This window comes from Archocentrus centrarchus, chromosome 17 (assembly GCF_007364275.1).
Source record: "Archocentrus centrarchus isolate MPI-CPG fArcCen1 chromosome 17, fArcCen1, whole genome shotgun sequence".
Taxonomy (NCBI): domain Eukaryota; kingdom Metazoa; phylum Chordata; class Actinopteri; order Cichliformes; family Cichlidae; genus Archocentrus; species Archocentrus centrarchus.
This window is the reverse complement of record NC_044362.1, coordinates 4,720,057-4,740,599: the sequence shown is the minus strand read 5'-3', so window position 1 is coordinate 4,740,599 and position 20,543 is coordinate 4,720,057. Positions and strand designations below refer to the sequence as shown.

The following is a 20,543-nucleotide window of genomic DNA, read 5'->3' as shown; positions in this document are numbered from 1 at the left end:
AAAGTGAAGCGTCAGACCGGCGCGGCGCCTTGCGATCAACCGCTAGCTAGAACACCACACACACACACACACACACACACACACACACACACACACACACACACACACACACACACACACACAACGCACCATCCGCATCCTCTCAACGTTTACTGTGTTCATGTGTGCAGATCACTTATTCATGGACTTATAAAATACAAGACTTCTATGACATAACTTACGGACTGTCTTTAAATGGGAGGAGGTGAAGGAGCGCAGGGGCGCCTAATCAGCGCAGCGCCTCTGTTATTGATCATGTCATATGCACAGCTGTTAAATACAGAAAATGCAACTAGAGAAATATTTTCCCACATCGTTTTGGCGCCCCCGTTGGGCGGCGCCCCTATTCATTGCATATAGTGCATACCCCCTTTTTGCGCCACTGACAGGACTAAAGGGCAGAGTGCAGGCAACCCATGAACTCAAACTCTACAGGGTGAGCATAAAGCCTTTGATGTGACTGTGAATAAGACAAAGCGTAAGAAATCACATCAAATAGATTCTTTTTATTTAATAACTTGAGGATTAAAGACAGCGGAGTGGACAGCATCTATACTCCAGTACTTGCTTTAATAGTAGCAATAAAACCAGGCATCATGAAAAAGAAAAAAAAAAAACATACAGAGATCAACAATAACTTATGAAAACAAAACTTAAGTGCATATGTGCAAACAGGACTAAAACTAATACAGCATGTAAAGGTCAGTGTTCTGTAAACAGACCGTGTGTGACCATCCTTTCCATATGAGGGTTAGATCAGTGGCACCTGATATTAACATGGCACCATGTACTTTAAGATTACATTCATACATTCAGACATGGAGCTGCGAGCATTAAGTGCCATGCTCAATGGAAAACGCCTTAGCAAAGAAGGAATTAATAATTAGCATCTAGTCACAATCCTGCCTTTTTTATTCCTCATTAGTGTTGTGATAGTAACCCTGGATTGCTGCGAGCACACACGTTAAAACACAGCGAAAACTTGTGCAGGACACTGGCAACACAACAGATATCCAGCAACATGAAATCATCCCACTTAAGATGACCAACAAAAAACAAAAAACTTCCACTTCAGTTTCCTGATACAACCAGAATCATTATGAGCCATTATGTTTTACCCAATGCAGACTCTTCTTTAAAGAGCCGTGAGGAAAACGGTCCCGGACCACAGCTGCTGTTATTGAAGGAATGGATCTTGTCCTGTGCACAAAGTTATCGGTGATCACAGAGGTTGTGCTCTTCTGCTGTTTCATGTCTGACTCAATGACGCACTGCTGGGCTCGTTTCATGGACACCGCATTCAAGTGTTTACATGTCTGTGGGTCAAAAACGTTTTATAATGCAGTAGTTGGAAATAATACTGTTGTGGTTTTGTCTTGTGAGTTTCAAATTATAGCAAACCTCTCTTGGGGTGCTTTCACACTGGGTTTGCCCTTTTCAGTATGAATTGGTACATGATGGCTACAGTCTTTGAAATGCATGGAGAAAACTGGAGAACAGCGGTGGAGACTAAGAGAATGGGGGGGGGCATTACCACCTGGGAGGGCTGCAAAAAGAAAGAAACGAGCATCGTTCACCCATGTTCTTAAAGTCCTTGAAGTCGTTCCTTTTTCTTACAATTTAAATCAGACGATGACATCGTGCAGACTATATCAAAATGTGATGGATGTGTGTCTATCAGTATTGATAAAAGGGGTGCTCGTCGGGTCTGAAGCCGTAGGCAGTGGCCGGTCGTCCAGGTGAGGAGCTGGTCTGGTCGAAGACGTCCCCTGTATCTCTGGTAAAGAAATGAATGAGAGGTACCTGCTTAACTGTGTGAAAAACAACATCTGACAGGAAGGACAACAACTTCATATTGTGACAGAAGTGCTGGAGGCTTTGGTGGCCTGAATAAAATATCAACCTTCCCCATTTACAGTTAGCCAATCAGATTACAGACCATGTTTTTTTTCTGACTGGTTGTTGTGGATTAATCAGGGCTTTCAAATTATGCCGGCGGCAGGTGCATTTTCCACCTACTCCACCACTCTGCGCCGTCTACTTTTTAATTTTCCTAAAAAAAAAATATTTGGCGCCCTCTGCCGCCTCCATTTTCAGCGCCATGTGGACGCACGTGGCAATATTTACGTTCTTTCATTCTGAGCCATTTGATTGGTTCACGACTGCCATGTGACTAGTCATATCGTCTGCTGCTGTCATTGGCTTCGGTCTCGGTCATAAAGCGCCTGCTACTTTGGCATGCCCCCCCCCCCCTGCTACTCCAAAACAATTTGAAAGCCCTGCTAATTCTGTGAACTGTAGGATGGCTCGTGAACTCACCCTGAATGGTGCGAGTCTCCATTCTGAGGCTGCAAGTCACTGAAGTAGTCTGGGCTGACTGAACCATCTCCTGGAGTTATTCCATCTAAAGCTTCAGACACACGACAAAAACTGTAAACAGATATACGCTAAAAATCAAGACCATCTACCCCGAGTCACTGAAACCACTAAAACTGTTGTTTAAGTTTACTGAGAAAAATGAAAGCTTTTGATGTTAAACGTGACACGAGCAAAAACACTTCAGGCTAAATACAGCAGTAATTCCATTAAAATAAATCAATGTAAAATAATTATTGTGTGCCTGGCTGCTTAAAAACATGTATTGCTTATGCACGTTTCGATAAGAAGGCGGCTATATCATGAGCAAACACTAGTTCTAGTTAGATAAAATGAATAATTACTGCAGGACATGGGATACTGAGCCCAGGCAGCATGGGTCAGAATGGATGCCGGGCATGTGGAGAGGTGGGATGGCTGCTGGCTGTGCAGAGCATCGGGAAGCCTGAGCTGAACTGGAGTGCTAATCTGTGCAGAGCAGGCGAATCAGAGCGTTTTCAGGCACGAGGGCTGCAGACTAGGAAACAGTGGTAGGTCCAGGCAGAGGTGGAGAGTGTGATATATTATCACTGTTCTACTTTTACATCCAAAAACAACTAGAAGGACACGAGCAATCCAAAGAAGTAAAGGGTGGGACAAAGGGGCACATCTTAATGAAATACTTATTTTGTCAAATCTTATTCATAATTAGAAAATGAAAAGTTAACTTCCTTAACTTGCCACAACTGCTGCTGTTGTGGGAAAAGGGTCAGGATGACACCTTGGCCGTGAACAAACTTCCACACTAGTTTCACTCATTTCAATTCAAGTATAATATGACTTTGGGCTGCAATGACCCATCCAGTCCAGCGGCTCTGCAATGTTAGGCTCGCCATCAGCAGCAATGAAACAGGAGCACAGCAGGAGAGAAGCACTCTGGGAGGTCAGCGTTATCCTGCTGGGAATACAAACTCAAAATCTGGTGTGGGGCTCGTCACTTTTCCTAGTCTAGGCTAAGTGTACCTGCGCTGTAGAAGAGATCGGTCCGGTCATTGTCGTTATCGTAGAGATAAGGCTCGGACTCATCAGCTTGCCGACTCTCGACCATCTCCAACCACTGGTTGTTGTGAAAACGGAACTTTTCTGACTGAATCTTCCTCCCCCACTCCTCATCGTATTCCTTGAAAAAGAAAGTGCAATTTTTATTCCTTATTTTAGAAAAGAGATATCCATCACAAGCACGCGGTTAACTTACAGCGATAATATCGAGGGTGTTGTCACACACTTTTCTGATCTCACTGTTCTTGTCGTGCATCAGATCGATGAGGTAAGCTGGAGCCTCTGCAGAGAGGGTTAAAGAAAATCCACCAAGAATCGTCTAACGGTGCTGTAAGATTTTACGGTCTGTGAAACCGCTCTCATCTTAAAACACCAAATATTTCAGTTCCCTTTGGATGTACCAACATAGACTACTCAAAAGAAATGAAAGTTGGCTTTGTAATTGGAGCCAGATTGGACGTGCTGGGAGAGGTGGTGGAAAAATGCACAGTAAAGATGTTAAGAGGCCATCCTGAGCAACTCTGATCACCCACAACATCTTTATGGAACACAGAAAACAACAGTACTGGAGACTCCTCTGACTCCGATGTTAAATGGAGAAAATCATTTGTATATTTTATTTACATCATTTAATTTTTTTGAGCAGCGTATGAAGAAAAAAGTGAAAGACCCATCAGGATTGAGGCCCTGTGGCATGGACAGGGTGAGCTGTGGGAAGGATACGGGTGTCTTTGATGATGACGTCTCGCGTAGCTTGGTGAAACACCATCTGATAGAAGACGTAGACAATCTGACATACAAACTCATCATCCTCCTGCTTGGCTGCATTGAGCAAACAACAGACACGTGGTAAGCAGGTTTTAGCTCCAAGTAAACAAGCCTGTGATTATGGAATACAGCTTCAGGAAAAACACTGGCACGCATGTTACCATTCAGTAGCTCGATAAGCGCAGGGATAATGCCAGATTTAGCCAACATAACAGCACAGGCATCATCGATGGAAACTGTTCCAATCATTATCACCACCTCCAGGATGAGGTCATCCTCTGCTGAACCTGCAACAGACACAAGATAAGGAAACAGGTGGAACTTTTTTGACTGCAATAAGTTTCTAAAAGAGCAGTAAAGCTAACTGGCTACACTAAAGGTGCCTATTTTCTGGCTTTTGATTGTTTCACAGTATGTGTTTAGCAAAGTACGGCTTAATGGTAGAACTAAGAAATGACATCAATGAGTCTTTTTAAGTTAAAAGGACTGTGGCCTAATCATAGCTGGCTGCCTTGGTAGTCCTGGAGTTCCCACAATTTCCACAAATATCACTGCACTAAAAGATATAAATGAAAATGGAACTTGATCTGAAGGCACCTGGTTTAAGTCTGTCCTTGAGATAAGGTACAAGGTTATACTCCTTGAGCACCAACTCCCAGTCCAGGTCAGGGATGGTGAGGTTGGCCAGAGTCCCCAAACACTCCAGAACCCACTCCTCTTCTTCATCCACCCGGATCTCTGCTGCCAGGTCACCAACGTAGTCCTGACAAACAGGCGAGAATTACGCAATGCAACCACGACTGTTCAGAAAACAACACCGACCAACACTGACCGCAGCAATATTTGTACAAAACCTATCATAAGTTCATTTTTAAGGATAATTTTAGGTTTTGGATAGTTGCAGTGTTTTTATTGCGTGTAACTCACTATGAACAGTGCTTTGGTTGGTCCATCATGCTGTGAGATGTTTCTGATCATCTTCATGAGGAGGGAGTTTTTCATTTTCAGAGCTCTTTTCATGTTGATCTTCAATCCATGTCCTAAAGATGGAGAGACTCCTAATAATCTCTTCCAAAAGCCATAAAGACTCCAGACAAAACTGAACAGTATCCACCACCTCTGAGTGCAAAAAGCGAAATACCTTCACACATGATCTGCGCGTTCTTCTTGTTTGCTGCCAGGTTGATGCAGACAGAGATCAGCTCAGGTTCAATTTCCTCACCATGCTCGTACAGCATGTGCATTAGCTACACACACACACACACACACACACAAAACTCTACCTTAGACTTTAGAGCTATGAGTCAGAATGTCCTTCAATCCAGTGGAGCATTTTGTACCTGAGGTATGCCGTCGGTGTAAGCGAACATGCCCTTGAACTGGTCGTCGATACTGATGTGATATAAGATCCGCAAGACCACTTGCTGGTTGTTCTCGTCCACTGAAAAAAAAAAAAAAAAAAACACACACACACTTAGCCAGCCAAAATACCAATATCTTATACTACTGCATTAAAAGGTTAACTGAAGAAGAAACAGCCATGACAAGAGCTGGTTGAATTTAAAGTCTTACCCAGCCAGTAAGTAGGACACTGTTCCTATAGTTTAAGGCGGGTAAGTTTGGCACTTTGTTTCAGCACATTTATGTATTTTTTTTTCCTTTAGTTTGGTTGTCATTGATTTAGCTTTAAATTAAATTCCATCTATTTCTTTTGTTGTTCAAGCTTCTAGTCAAACAACAAGCGAATCTCTGTAGGTTACTGATGGACATTAACCTGTCAGAACTTCTTGAACAGGAACTTCATGATTCCACTGCATTGATTCCCATCTTGACAAGTTTTTGAAATACCTTCTGATTTCTTTATGAACCAGAAAGTGTTTTGATTGATTTGCACTTCTACAATTTGTTGCCAAGTAAGCCTCCGTCACACACACCCAGGCACCAGTCAGTAACCTCGGGTTGGGGTAGGGGGGAAATGTGCATTTCCCAGCTGGATGCAAGTGTTTCCTGGAGGCTTCTAGGTGTTGCCAAGTGAAATCATTCAAAAAGAAGGTGCTGCACCCAAAACCCTCCCTGTGATCGCTTTGGTCACCCTTCAAACTGTAGTTAAACTTGAAAAAGCGTGACCCAAAAGGGAAACAAGAGATGGTTTGAGGGACTGAACAGAGGCTGCCTTCTGCAGGCGACCGTCTCCAGTTCCCGTTTTGGTCGCACTTTTCAGTTGGACTCCCGCCTAGAGAGAAGATCACCGACACAAGCATGCAGTGCTTATCTAACACCTGCCAGGACTAAAACTTCAAGTCAAATTTGAACCATTTAGCTTTTTAGATTTTAATTCAGGATCCAGAGGTGTGAAGGGAGGACAAAGTGCTTCACGCGACTATGTTAGCGTGTATCATTACCCAACAAGGCAATCAGTTTAGGTAACAGGCCAGCTTCCACCATCTTGGCTCTGAGCCCAGAGTCAAAGGAGAGGTTGAGCAGCAGACGCAGAGTCAAGTTTAATAAGTCTTCGTGTTCACAGGGAATCAGGCGAGCCAACCGCTCCACAGTATCCACCTCAGCCTGCAGATCACACAGATTATACCAAATAATTACGTTAAACTCACCACAGAAATATGAATACATATCAAGTGCTTTACAATAAATAAAAAAGACACAATTCAGAAATACAAGCAATATTATTTATCTACTTTCCAATAATGGAACATGAGCTAATAACTACATATGATGTGGAGACTCTTTGATTATGGCTTGGTCTCCACCCACCATGTCATTCTTGTTCTCAAGAAAGATGGACAGTTTCTTGAGGAAAGAAACCACCAGGACCAGCAGCTCCTCGTCATCGCGGTCCAGAACTTTGACCAGCAGGCCGACAATGTTCTTATTCCTCATCTTAAACTCTGTCCTCGTATCCTCAGCGAGGTTCAGCAAGAGGTAAAGAGACACTGCAAGCCACAGAAAGAGAGGCAGGCAGACGTGAGGAGGAGAAACAGAGAGTTAAGAGATGATACAGACATTCCAGTTCTGTCTGATAAGTTACTGACAGGGGGAGGGAGAGGAAGACAAAATAAATGAAACCTCTCAGCAGCTGCTCCTGCTTAGCCAGAAGGCCTTGGTATTTTCGCAGAGCTTTGTCCTGTTCTCGTCTTAGGGAACCATTCTCTGGTGCCGACTCACGTGCACAAAAGAGCATTAAGGAAAACATATTGTACAGACTCAAATTATCCAGCAAAACTGTGTAGAGGAGAGTAGAAAAGTAAGCAAAGAACACCATTAAAAAGGATATAGGCCTTGTTCTTCTTGCGTAGCTCCTCGCGCCACGCGTCGTGTCTCTTCAGCTCATGTTCCACAACAGTCATACACAGGGCGCCTATTTTATAGTGACTCACCACTCCGTGAAACTGGGAGAAACTGAGAGGGAAAAGGGAAAAGGACGAAGCACGATAGTGTGAATGGATGTCATGGATGTGAGCCACTGTGTATGTGTGTGTGTTTGTTACCTGGAGAAGCAGAAGAAGATATAAATGATGATGGTAGCCAGATCTACACTCTGCTTCCAGTCCTCCCTCAGTACTCGGGCCAAAGCACCAAGAGCTGTTTCTATTTGCCAAGACATGGAGAGCTTTCATGTTAGTGGGACAGGTAGCGTCTCTAGTTTGGAGAGTGTTGGGCTGTTTTAGCTGTGTTGTGTTTTCCTCTCTCTGATCATATGTTGCTCCCTTGTCCTCTAGGCCCGCGGGACCTAACAGGTACATAACCCTCAGTACGTTACATAAGTACAGCAGATCATGCCACCAGCTACGTTTAAAGGTACGGGAAGTCACAAGAACTGATTATTCGGTGCATCCTGACATCCTAGCTGAAAAGTTTTCAGGTAGAAAAAGATGCTTATGGTCATTTATAGAGGACTTATTGAACTCATTTCCATCACCATATTTGAAGAATTGGAGTCTTTTATAATAGCTTTACATGTAGCAGTTTAAAATCCTCCTTATTTATCTTATACTGGGTCTCTGTGCAGCCCAACAGTTTATCCTCTGTCTCAAATCAGCCATGCTAGCCCCTCTTCATTTTAGCCAACTTTCTTCTGACTGGCTGCCCCTTGCAAACAAAAGCTCTGAACAGACCATATGATGGATCTCCTTTGTTTAAATCTGAATGCTGCTTGAACTGATTTACAGTTAACCACAGGGATTAGGATGGAGACTGAAACTGTACCGTTGCGCAGCAGCTCCTCCAGATTATCTGGGTTGCGAGCGAGCTGCAGGATGAGCGCCGAGCCTCGAATCTTCTCTGGGAGGTCTTCATAGAGCAGCTCGACATACTCATCCACCCTGGTTATACAGGCCTCCTCATTTAACTACATACACAGATACACACACAGTTACTGGCTGATGCTAAAGGCATTCTGTCACTGGCCAAACTATTTAAACAACACATTTGAGCAACTTCAGGTGGTTATTACTGTGAATGCTGCAAGCATTCACAGTATTGTTCTTGTAATCTTTATTATTTATTATTATTATTATTATATGTTCTTCCGTACGTTTTTTGACCGCTAAAAACTCAAAAACCGCTTAAGCTACAAAAATAATTAAGGTATCAAAACGTTCAGCTTCTTCGGGAGAAGTGGGCTATTACTTTTCTGGTTCAAATCTTTAAGCATTGATTTTATATTAATATTTTTCTGAATTTTTAGCCCCATTGAAAATGAATGGGGAAGTTTCAAATCCTTTAAAAATCCTTTCAGGCTTTGAAAGCTAATAACTTCAGCATACCTTAAGCTAGAGAAACCATTTAAGCTTTAAAATGAAGCCAAGCCTTTCAGCTATTCAGCTATTACTTTGTGTTTTAAAATCTTTTACGGTTTAAGCACAGTGAGCATTTAAGTTTGAGGAGGTTTTTCAGGCGTTTCAGAGTTTATAATGGTTGTGTATTGCATTTGCTAGAGTGGGAGCCTGATTAGTAGAGTGGGAGACTTCAAAACTTTCAGATGGAAAATTTATTTCTAAACTGCCGCTGTGTCCACACTCTTCACTCTACAGCCATGATTTTTTGCTCAAAATGTAGAGCTGCTTCTCTACTTTCAAAAAATGTGTCTTTAAACCCTGTCAAATGTACACTTTTTAAACTGTAAGCATTCAAACAGAGAGAGTACCTTCCAACTCCTTCATTAACCTCCATAGTAATTTCTGAGAGGTGATTTTCTCCAAAGCAGAAATGAGCACCTTTTTTAAACTGCTCCCACAACCACACTTTTGAGCCCAGGAAAATAAAAATGACACCACTGTTTAGAGCAGGTCCTTGTGGTGCTCACAGTTCAAAAATGATTTTGATAGGAGCTACGGTTTTTGATTTAGAAGCACTTATTTGACAGTTGCGCCGAGTCAAATTTGGCCAGAGTGCACGCACCTCAGCAGGTAAGCAGTGCACCTCGCAGGTGTTTTCAATTGGCGCATTTGCAAGCATTCAACTTGGGAGAGCTCTCCAATATGTATGCATGCAAACCTCACTGCTTGTGTGAGACTCCTGTTGGCTCAGTGGTAGAAACACTGGACCATGAATGCAGAAAAAGCAGAGAGAGCAGGTTCAAGTCCCACTTTACCCCAAACTTAAAAGATTTTCCATTGGGTTTTGAACTTTAAATCTCTTCATATTCAAAGATATTTAACTCATTCTTTCCACAGTTGTCTGTACCTTCTTGTTAAGACAAAGTTTCAGTGTGTGTTTATTTCTTCAAGCCCTTTTTGAGGCTTTAAAACTTTTTATATTAACACTTTAGCAAATTTCAGCTGAACAAGAAATTAATCTTGGTGCTTTAATTTGCTGTGACTGCACTCACTCTAGTGGTTAACCAGAGAAACAGCAGCTTTAATAACACAATGTCAGAATAGCATGCTCAGGAAAAATGGCCCAAGGTCATCAGCTGCCATAGCCATCTCACTCATAGTGGCCCATTTTACCCATTTCAATGTCTTTTATGGTTTTTCTTCAGCTACTGTTAAAATTTCTTTTACGGTTTAAGCACAGTGAGCGTTTAAGTTTAAAGAGGTTTTTCAGGCGTTTCAGAGTTTATAATGGTTGTGTATTGTGTTTGCTAGAGTGGGAGCCTGATTAGAGAGCTGATTTTCTCCAAAGCAGAAATGAGTACCTTTTTTAAACTGCTCCCACAACCACACTTTTGAGCCCAGGAAAATAAAATTTACACCACTGTTTAGAGCAGGTCCTTGTGGCGCTCACAGTTCAAAAATTTTTTTTATGTGAACTTACCCCAAACTTAAAAGATTCTCAAGTTAGTTTTGAACTTTAAATCTTTTCTTATTCAATCATATTATACTGATTCTTTCCACAGTTTTCTGCACCTTCTTTATCCTTCATGTTTAGGACAAAGTTTCAGTGTGTGTTTATTTTTACAAGACCTTCTTGAGCCTTTAATGCTGTTTATATTGACACTTTAGCAAACTTCAGCTGAAGAAGGAAAAATCTTCTAGCTTTTTTTGCTGTGAATGCACGCACTCTAGTGGTTAACCAGAGAAGCAATAGCTTTAATGACACAATGTCAGAACAGCATGCTCAGGAAAAATGGCCAGAGGTCATCAGCTGCCATAGCCACTTCAGTCATGGTGGCCCATTATCAGCCACCCTTAATAACCACACATTGACATCACATTGACATCACAAACCAACAATCACAGTCAAAACCAACAAAACATCACTGAATAACTGATAAACACCAATAACTAAAACTACCAAACATCAGCATAAACACTCCTATAAGTCCCTGCTTCTGTGGCTCCTCCCATTGGCTGCCACAATAGCAGATTCATTCTGTCCACAATTTTCTGCACTTTCATTCTCCTTCATGTTTAGGAGAATCATTCATTGTATTTTAACATTTTCAACAACATTCCCAAATATTTCAGGAATGACAGCAATTCAGCTGAAAGCCTTCAGTTGCAAGACATTAAACTACAGTACTAAACTTGGATTTAACTTCTCAATATGATTACGGTTTTCCTTCAACTCCAGTTTAAATTTCTTCAGGCTGATTCTTGGCATTCAATACTTGTCAAATTCATGAACTACAATTAAAGACCTTGCAGCTTCTGGCAATTCATGTGATCACCTACTGGTTACAGAGAAAAGCTGCATTTAATTTAGACAAAGTGGGAACACCTTAAACATGAAAAATGGACCATCATCATTTACTGCCATAGCCACTTGAATCATGGTGGTGCCCTTTCAATATCTTTCCTGGCTTTTCTTCAGCTGCAGTTTAAATGTCTCCAGGAATTTATTTCTTTTATCTTTCACAATGCTTTATAGTGAGTGGCAGTTAAACAAACTTGAGTTTAAGAAGAGAGGTCTTCTAACGCTTTGCCAACCCTGTGCTCACCTACTGGTTGTACATAGGAATTGCACTTAAGTTACATAAACTTGAACAGGAAAAATGGCCCAAGGTCATCAGCTGCCATAGCCATCTCACTCATGGTGGCCCATTTTACCCATTTCAATGTCTTTTATGGTTTTTCTTCAGCTGCTGTTAAAATTTCTTCAGGCTGTTTTTCATTTTCAGCATTTGTCAGCTGCTTTAACTCTTTCAGCCAATCAGAATTCAGCTCTAAAGCATTTCCTGGCATTTCAGCTCCAATCATTCAGCAAATAAAGTTTCAGCTGTTTGAAGCATTATTAACAGCCGTTCAGCAGTTTTAACACCTGTTCAGCATTTTTAACAGCTGTTCAGCAGTTCAGCAATTCAGCAGTTTAGCAATTCAGCAGTTCAGGTATTCAGCAGTTCAGCAATTCAGGTATTCAGCAGTTCAGCAATTAAGGTATTCAGCAGTTCAGCAATTCAGCAGTTCAGGTATTCAGCAGTTCAGCAATTCAGCAGTTCAGCAGTTCAGCAGTTCAGGTATTCAACAGTTCAGCAGTTCAGGTATTCAGAAGTTCAGCAATTCAGCAGTTCAGCAATTCAGCGGTTCAGCAATTCAGCAGTTCAGCAATTCAGGTATTCAGCAATTCAGCAGTTCAGCAATTCAGCAGTTCAGGTATTCAGCAGTTCAGCAATTCAGCAGTTCAGCAATTCAGCAGTTCAGCAGTTCAGGTATTCAACAGTTCAGCAGTTCAGGTATTCAGAAGTTCAGCAATTCAGCAGTTCAGCAATTCAGCGGTTCAGCAATGCAGCAGTTCAGCAATTCAGGTATTCAGCAATTCAGCAGTTCAGCAATTCAGCAGTTCAGCAATTCAGCAGTTCAGCAGTTCAGGTATTCAACAGTTCAGCAGTTCAGGTATTCAGCAGTTCATTGAAGCTCATTCAGCAAATAAAGTTCCAGCTGTTTGAAGCCTTTCTTGGCATTTCAGCTCCAATCTTTCAGCATGCAGCATTCACAGTGCATTTTCTTCAGGAAATGCTTTTTCTAGTTATTATTATTATGATTATGATTATGATAAAGAACACAGAACACATGCTCACTGCTGTGTGAGGACAAACTAAAGTGAAGCGAGTGTTTACCTCCATGCCTTCAAACGGCGTCAGTTCTTTGGGCTTCACTGTTCTTTTCTCTTTTTTTTCCACTGGTGACAAAAAATAAATAAATAAATAAAAAATGTAATCAAACGCATTCATTCCAAACTTGAAGCTCCAATTAGATTAGTTTAAATTTTCTTTAATTAGCATCACAGACACAGTGGATACAGTTAACAACACCTGAGCTCTGCCATCCCTCTACACCTTTACATGCTTAATACTCCTAAAATATTTACAGCATATACTGGACTGTTGGAATTCTGTAATGTTTACTAAGCCTACGAGAACAGCTTCATGTGTACGAAGCTAACGAGCTGCCACACTGCATGTAGGAAATAAAGTGAGTCAGCCAAAGTTGCAGTTTGACGGAGGAGTTTTTGGACTCCACAGCATGGAAGCAATGAAGATGATGTGACTCACCTTTGGCCTCCACTGAGGGTGATTTCCTGTTCTGCAGGTAGTAGAGCAGCTGCTCCACCTCGTGCAGACGGTAAGCAGGGATGAGCTTACACTCCTCCAGCACTTTCTTTGCCAAAGCACTCACATCTGTACTAGGAGAAAGGCTTTTCATGCGGATACTGGAGCAGGAAGAAAAGAGCAACAGAAAAAAGCTAGCACACTTCATTCAGTCTCAGTATCAATGTACTGATTGTAAAACTGTACTAATTAAATACTAATTTCCCCCCCAACATACATATTATGTATACTGCCACCCCCCCCAAAAATAAAAAAAAATTACAGGAACACTTTTTAATTAGAGTATAGTATCAAGTCAATTAAACTTCTGGGATATTGATAATTGGTTCCATCCATCCATTCACTTCTGCTTATCCTGTTCAGGGTTGCGGGGGGGGGGGGGGGGGGGGGGGGGGGGGCTGGAGCATATCCCAGCTGACATAGGGCGAGAGGCAGGGTACACCCTGTACAGGTCGCCAGCCTGTCTCTAACACAGAGAGACAGACACCACGCTGTGTGGATCTGACTGTGAAACCCAAGAAAACCGCACACTCACGTGGTAGCAAATAACTAACCAGGTAATTTGGTTTTATTAACACTTAAGATCATAAAATCATTAGAAGTATTACCAGGAACTAGAAACTAGATATAGAAGCTACACTGATCTTTTATATACAGTCTATGGTTTCCAGTTGTACTGCCTTCACTTGTTGTCAGTGCAACATTAATGTTAAATATAAAATATAAAACCACTAATGTAAATGTTACCTTATTTGCAAATAGGCAGTTATTAGTTAACATGGGGAATATTAACAGATATCAGCATGTGAGCATCCCTAATTCACAGAGCTCTGACCAACACTACAGGCTTTGTTACATACCTGCAACAGAATAGAAAATCATTGTCTTGATCTCACTACCTGTACAGTTTAGACGTATTTGACTGACAAAGGGGTGACTCAGCCCAAACAAAACTAATCTGATCAAATTCTTATTTTAAGAATAAAAACGATTTATAGGTTAACATGGAAATGCATGGGAGTCATAAGTGTAAAGAGGCCACTCACATTTTCTGTCCCTCCTTGCGTTCTCCTACCACGTGACCCCCGCCCTCTCCAAGAATGGATGCTTCCACCTCGTAGTGGACAACAAGGGCCCTCTCCGTGGGATGGACGTCCAACCCATCCACAGTCACTTTGCTGTGCGCGAAGAACAGACAGTAAACAGTCGGAGACAGTAAACAGTCGGGTAAAATCTCTGCGTCTCCAGTGAAATCATTTACATACACACTGCGAAAGAACGGCTCAGCAAGCCCGTTAATTCCACCACATCATGACTGTAAACGTTCCCAGTAAGCAAACGGTTATTTTCCATGCCAGTAATAACAGTAAAAAAAAACAAAACAAACAAACAAAAAAAAAAAAAAAACGGGAAGCCACGCCCATGCATTAGCATAAAATGACAAACTGACTAGCCGGCTAACAATAAAGGACTGAAGCATGAGAAAGATTGGCTAAACTCGTTGTAAACCACCATTAGAAGACACATTTAACACCGACAATGCAGACAAGCATTAGCTATGCAGCTATGCAGACAATCCGACACAGTCTAGCACGGACGGTTGCTAGCTAGTTTAGCTGTATCCCAAATTTCCCAACCCCGTTCACTCAGGGAAGCGAATACCAAAGCCCCGGTCAAGAGTGTGCAGTTTTAACCAGCACACTCTGTGAACTGAATGTGCGTTGTTTATTTAAAATAAAACGGACCTATTGCATCCTTGTATTTCGTAACGAGCGAGAAAACATGAAATCTCCGAAATCTGAACGGAAATTGATTAGCTTCTCACTAAGAAACAGACTGGCACGGCTCGGAGTGAGCTCATTCCAATCACAAACACTTCCTCTGCTCCTCCAAGTGCTTGTAACCGTTCATGGTATAGCTGACGCGACAGTATGGATATCATGTATTACTTATATTGATGTACAATAAACCCTCGCCAGTGACCAATAACGTTACTCCCCACAATATTCACACCGTTTCTCACCGTTTGAGGTAACGCGCGTCCTCCTGCATCTTCCTCGGATTTAAGCTTTCCTGATCTTACTGAATCTGGCGTTTCAAAAGCTTTTTGATGGAGCCTATGAATCACTACAAATCCGGAAGCCACCCGCTAGCAACCAGCCAAAACGATCAACCTGACAACAGGATGGTTCTGCCGCCTAATCATTAGGCTAATTATGTGCGGATTGATACTGAAATATCGATACTTCCGATACCAGAACTTTGTGCTTTAAAATTGATTATCAAAACCAAGAATCGATACTTTGAATACTTCAGTAATTTGAGATAATGTATCTTAACAAGAACACGTTAGAAAGTAACTAAATTATTGAGATCTTGCCTAAATGAGACGGGGTTGATGGGAACTACTTTTTCTTCCGCCTGGTAAGTGTGTAATTTTACACCATTTTTAACGATCCGGGTTTTTTTTTCATCCCATGGAGGCTTCTGCAAACAGGGAGAGGCACACAGACTCTCTCTCTTTTGGCTCCTCACAGTCAGAAAAACATAGTTTTTACATGCATTTCCAATAATATGCTCTTATCCATGTGTTTGTGATACAAAGGGACCTATGTGCTAATACTCAGATGAGTTTCATTAAGGGAAAAAAGAGTTTGTAAGGAGCTGTTACAGCTCCCTTATTAACAAAGTGTCACTCTCCTCATGTCTGCAGAAAAACATATATTTGAACTCACAGAAAGAGCCCTCCATTACTTCATCACGAAGGCCCAACACTCCCCCCCTCCTCACACACAGAAAAACAGATATAGTTTCTTGATCGGGTATTGCCACTAACAAAGTATCAAAGTATCCAGCATGTTCCTGATTTAGCTTCTCTCATCATTTGTGTTTTAAAAATTCAAAGTTGCTACATAAGCTGTGTGTGTGTTCATAAAATAAACTATAACTTCAGACTATCTCTGCGAGTTCAATATAATCTTTTTACCAAAAAATATACATATATACATGTATGAGTGATTTAACCATACTTGAGCTTAAGAAAAAAACAGACATGCCTTTTTTGTTGTTTAATGAAGAGGGAAACCCTTACAAATGTGCTGGGTGGGTTTGGGAGGGGGTCGGGTCGGGTGGGGGGTAATGGTTTTGAGGGATGTACTGTATGGTGTGGGTATGTGAGGTCAGAAGGTGCCAGGTAGTGTTGGGTGGGGGAGAGGAGCACAGTGTTCACTACCACTGACTGATTGAACTGTGTTGGTAAAGTTTTTCTCAAGACCTTGTAATATTTTGTGAAAAGGCAACAGATAGGCTAAATTAATATTAAGAAAACATCAAGTGGCACAGGGATGAATGGTGGTTCATTAGAAGTTCATGGAAAAGTTGGCCCAATACAGGAAGTTCACTCCATGATAACATACATCACGTATTATTGCAGTAAATTCACATATTGCTACACAGACAGACACCAACAGGGAGCACTGTGATAAAGATATATTTTATTAGAGAGCTATGACATGACTGCCAAGCAGTATTTCAGCACAGACCTCCTCACTGTCTGTGGTTTAATCCTAACTGTGTCTAAGTACAGTCAGTGGGCTGATGGATGTTTCCTATAAAGTGCGTTTCTGTACATGCAGTGTTTATGTTTTTGTTACTTGCGTGTGTCCTGACTGAAATACTGTTCCTCCACTTCTTTTCTTTACCCCTTTAATGTCATTTCCACCCATCCTTTGTCTGCCCCCCCTTCTGCTTTTATTCACTTCCCTCCATTCCACTACATCATTTTTCTATTCCACTTCCCCTCCCTCGTCCTCATCATCAGCACACGCTGTGAATTCCCTCTCGGGTAGGAGGCCATATTCATTGAGAAACGCTTCCACATCCGTTGCAAAGAACTCTTCGTTGAAGTGTTTGGTAACAGCCAGGAAGTTACCCAGTAACTCACCAGCCTTGTACACCAGCAGGGCAGGAAGAACCTGGAAGAACAGAAACAAAACTTCATATAAACATATTCATAAAATAAAATATGGAAGTCCTAGGTGTAACCATCAGCCAGGTATTCATGTCTGTCTCACTGGTACCACGGGAACTTTTCCCAGTGACTAGAGAAACCTTCGGAAGAATTTTTTCACTGTAGGGAACAGGCTCCAAATAAGAATCTGAGGGAATTAATTTCAGTTTCTTGGAAAAAGAAAAACCCAAAACAAAATTTTTGGACTACAATTCTGGGGTGGAAATGGAAACTGCATTTACTCCTCTAAAGCCTAGCGCTTCATCAGAGGGGTAGGGTTAGACTGGTCAGTAATACTTTCTTTGATATATTTGCAAACAGTGCGCTGACCTCAGAGGAGAAGCGCTCAGAAGCACCCGTGGCCACAGCATCAATACGACAAAATTTAACGCTGGGGTATTCAGTAGCCAAACAGTCCAGACACGAGTTCAGCTCCTCACAACCTGATGAAGGACAGACAATGGACAAAACTTAGCAAACAGCACTGTGTCCAGTACACGAGTGTTTCTGAAATACCCATTTTTTGTTCAGAGCAAACTGGAGTTTTAATTCTAGTGCTGAGTCAGTAACTTAAGATTTAATATGCATGACAAAAACTTAAAAAAAAGCCACCTAACCTTTGACCCCATGCTGGTAGATGTGGACCACCACAAGGGTCAGCCGGTGTTCCTTCTCTATGACTTCAAGGAAGGCGTCTCCACTCTCGAGCTCGTAGACCAACTCAAACTTGGGACCAAAGCTCAGGCGCTCATGCATTTCCTGCATACACTGTTTTCTGTAGCGTTTGAGGCAACTTTCATCCTCATCTTGGATCAGCTCGTACTCCTGAACGCTCATCTAGAGTTGAGAAAACATCTTACTGTTTAACTTGTTTTTCAACTTGCAGGTATTCATGTCTGTCTCACTGGTATGAATTACTGTGTGTGTGGTTCTGTGAGTTTCCATTCACCTTCCTGTTGAGTCTCTCCTTGTCATCCTCCCGAGGGCTGGACATCTGTCTGAGCAGCTCTCTCTTGTTTTGAGGGACTGTTTGATCCACACTGTCCAACTTAAACCTTCGCCAGTCATTAATTACACCTTTTGGCCCTGGAGACACACAAAGAAGTGCTAACACAGTCCTGTTTTTTCACAAAAACATGAAGTAGTTTAAAATCTCTGCACACTTGAGTGAATGACAGTGTAAATATAAATTTTAACTTACACACACTGTCTCGCTTACCATTATCTTGTTAAATCCCAACTGATCTTTATCAGGTGTTTTTTTGCAGAAGGTTACAATTTATCTTTTTAATTAATACATGAAGTGAAAACAGCCCTGAAGTCAATCATACTGCAACACTACTGATAGGTTTTCCATAAGGGTGGTACTCTACATTTAGTTCTAATAGACTATTCCATCTCTGACCTGTGTGATTAGAGGGCAGCTCATCTTCTTCCTGAGTAGCGGCAGACATCCTTCGAGAAGCCTGCAACACACAGAGTGGATAACCTGACTAGGTCCATACAGCAAACAGCTGGGGTTATACAGTATGCTCACCAATGTCAGTCTCAACCTAATTCAGCAGTTAAGGCCCTTTTTGTTTCATTCTTTTAATAAGTACATTTGTTTTACATTTCATTTACCATCAGTTGTTAAGTGTAGTTCCATCTGTCCTTACTGACCCCTGCCCTTCATTTACATAAAATTTGTCATTTTCATTAACACCTACTCCAACTGGCTGGAGCGGCTTTCCTTCTGTGCTGTCTCTCTGCTCTTTTCCCTCACCCCCAGCCGGTGATGGCGGATAGCTGCTGGTTCTGCTGGAGGTTTCTTTCTGTTCAAAGACTGTTGCCAAGTGCTTGCTCATTGGGGGCTGTGTGATTGTTGTGGGGTTTTGTTTATCCTAACATTGTAGGATGCCTTACAACATAAAGGGACTGTTGCGTTTGTAGAATCCACAGCCATCAGTCCCCTGCATTTCTCTCAACACCATACCTACCCAACACACCCTCATCACCGTTCATTAAAGTTTGCTCCAATCACCAATCTGTTCAACATGGGCAACACTCTCCAACTTACTCCAGAATTCCTCTCTCTTACAACTGACATCCAACCTGTGGGGCATATGCACTGACCCCTTCGATTTCCAGCTTCAAACTCGGTGATTCGGAAGGTCGGTGATTTGATTCCTGGCCGCTCCACTCTGCATGCCAAAGTATCTTTGAGCAACATTCTGAACCCCAAGTTCAGAAAGCGTGAATATTAGAAAGTTTAGGTGTAGTAAAGAGTGCTTGTATGAATGGATGTTAATTGGTGAATGAGGCATGTTGTATAAAGCACTTTGACACCTCAAGTAGAATAGGAATGCACTATATAAAGAACCCTACTCCATGTTGCTTCATATCTACACCACGATAGAACAGCATGAATCCACCTCCAGTGCTCCTGGCCTTGCTTCCCTTCCACCTGGTCTCATGCACACACAATATATCTACCTTCATTCTCTCTATCATCAGCCGGGTCTCTTCCTTTACCAGTCACAGTCCCTAATATCACCTCCACACTCCTGCCCTTCTTTCTCTCTTGCTGCATCTTAACACGTTTCCCCCCCTTTCTTCTTCCTTTGTCTCTGGCCAACAGTAGCACAGTTTTCACCAGCACTCTGTTGGCCAACGGCACCAGAGGCAATCATTGTTAACACGGTCTTGACCAACCTGGCATGGAAATCTCATTCTTGATGATCTGTATATTTGATCTGGCTCAGTTGAACATTGTTATGATCTAGGTAAATAAATAACTGTAGTTATGGGTCTATGGTTTGAATCCAGTTATATGTAGAGACAATCCCAGCACTTTTTTGGATTCTTTCTTTATTGCCTTATATTTGAATAAAACATAGAGCCTCCTTTAACTTGTATGTAAAAAAATATATAAAAAAGTTCAAAAATATCCATCCATCCATCCGATGTATATTTTGAATGCTGATAAGGTTGAGTTTGAACATTTGGTAACATGTCCACAATGTTATGGTGGCGAGAAAAATGCGGTTCAAGTGTGAATGAGTGAGCACAGCAGTGAACACAGTAATAATCCTGACTGGCCCATTTTAGCACAGAGCTACTGAACATTGTGAGAGCTCCAAATCTGAATATATGCAGCATCTCGTGTGTGTAAACGACACATGCAGTTAGACACACAGTTGTCACAAACATTTAGTATGAACCAGGCTGAAGTTTACTTATCAGATTAAGACAAGATTACCAGGAGTCTGACACACACTTAGGATTTCTTATGTATGTCATATCTCACACACGCACAATTTTATA

General features: G+C 41.8%; 2 protein-coding genes across 3 annotated transcripts in view; both read right to left on the bottom strand.

Moving 5' to 3' along the window:
- Nucleotides 1–562: 562 nt before the first annotated feature.
- Nucleotides 563–15,457, bottom strand: LOC115796068 (kinesin-associated protein 3). 2 transcript variants are annotated; one of them, XR_004021284.1, is made up of 21 exons: nucleotides 15,252–15,457; nucleotides 14,275–14,406; nucleotides 13,172–13,329; nucleotides 12,737–12,798; nucleotides 8,443–8,584; nucleotides 7,725–7,824; nucleotides 7,511–7,635; nucleotides 7,303–7,401; nucleotides 6,991–7,169; nucleotides 6,624–6,786; nucleotides 5,562–5,662; nucleotides 5,363–5,468; nucleotides 5,149–5,261; nucleotides 4,819–4,984; nucleotides 4,383–4,508; nucleotides 4,177–4,275; nucleotides 3,650–3,735; nucleotides 3,418–3,574; nucleotides 2,359–2,449; nucleotides 1,441–1,816; nucleotides 563–1,355 (listed from the first exon to the last, which is right to left on the bottom strand). XR_004021284.1 is itself a non-coding variant. In XM_030752295.1 (20 exons), exons 1-20 carry the CDS (start codon nucleotides 15,278–15,280, stop codon nucleotides 1,717–1,719), a joined length of 2,334 nt encoding a protein of 777 aa, XP_030608155.1. In that variant the 5' UTR covers nucleotides 15,281–15,457; the 3' UTR covers nucleotides 563–1,716. The 2 variants fall into 2 exon arrangements, 1 of the variants encoding a protein (XP_030608155.1); XM_030752295.1 differs by having other exon boundaries at nucleotides 563–1,816.
- A 1,245-nt stretch (nucleotides 15,458–16,702) lies between these two features.
- The window catches only part of pdca (phosducin a), a 5,563-nt gene continuing 1,722 nt past the window's right edge, over nucleotides 16,703–20,543 (bottom strand). Inside the window, exons 2-6 of the mRNA XM_030752613.1 lie at nucleotides 18,643–18,703; nucleotides 18,187–18,323; nucleotides 17,855–18,074; nucleotides 17,568–17,680; nucleotides 16,703–17,202 (exon numbers count right to left, since the gene is read on the bottom strand). Coding sequence (XP_030608473.1) covers nucleotides 17,014–17,202; nucleotides 17,568–17,680; nucleotides 17,855–18,074; nucleotides 18,187–18,323; nucleotides 18,643–18,691 — 708 coding nt within the window. The 5' untranslated portion in view covers nucleotides 18,692–18,703 and the 3' untranslated portion in view covers nucleotides 16,703–17,013. The remainder of the gene's footprint in view (nucleotides 17,203–17,567; nucleotides 17,681–17,854; nucleotides 18,075–18,186; nucleotides 18,324–18,642; nucleotides 18,704–20,543) is intronic.

Coding starts and splice junctions, on each gene's coding strand:
- LOC115796068 (XM_030752295.1), bottom strand. CDS start 15,280: ATGCAGGAGGACGCGCGTTACCTCAAACG. Junction 13,330..14,274: donor CGCAAGGAGGGACAGAAAAT/GTGAGTGGCCTC, acceptor TTCCTGCTCCAG/TATCCGCATGAAAAGCCTTT. Junction 7,825..8,442: donor GGAGGAGCTGCTGCGCAACG/GTACAGTTTCAG, acceptor CTTGGCAAATAG/AAACAGCTCTTGGTGCTTTG.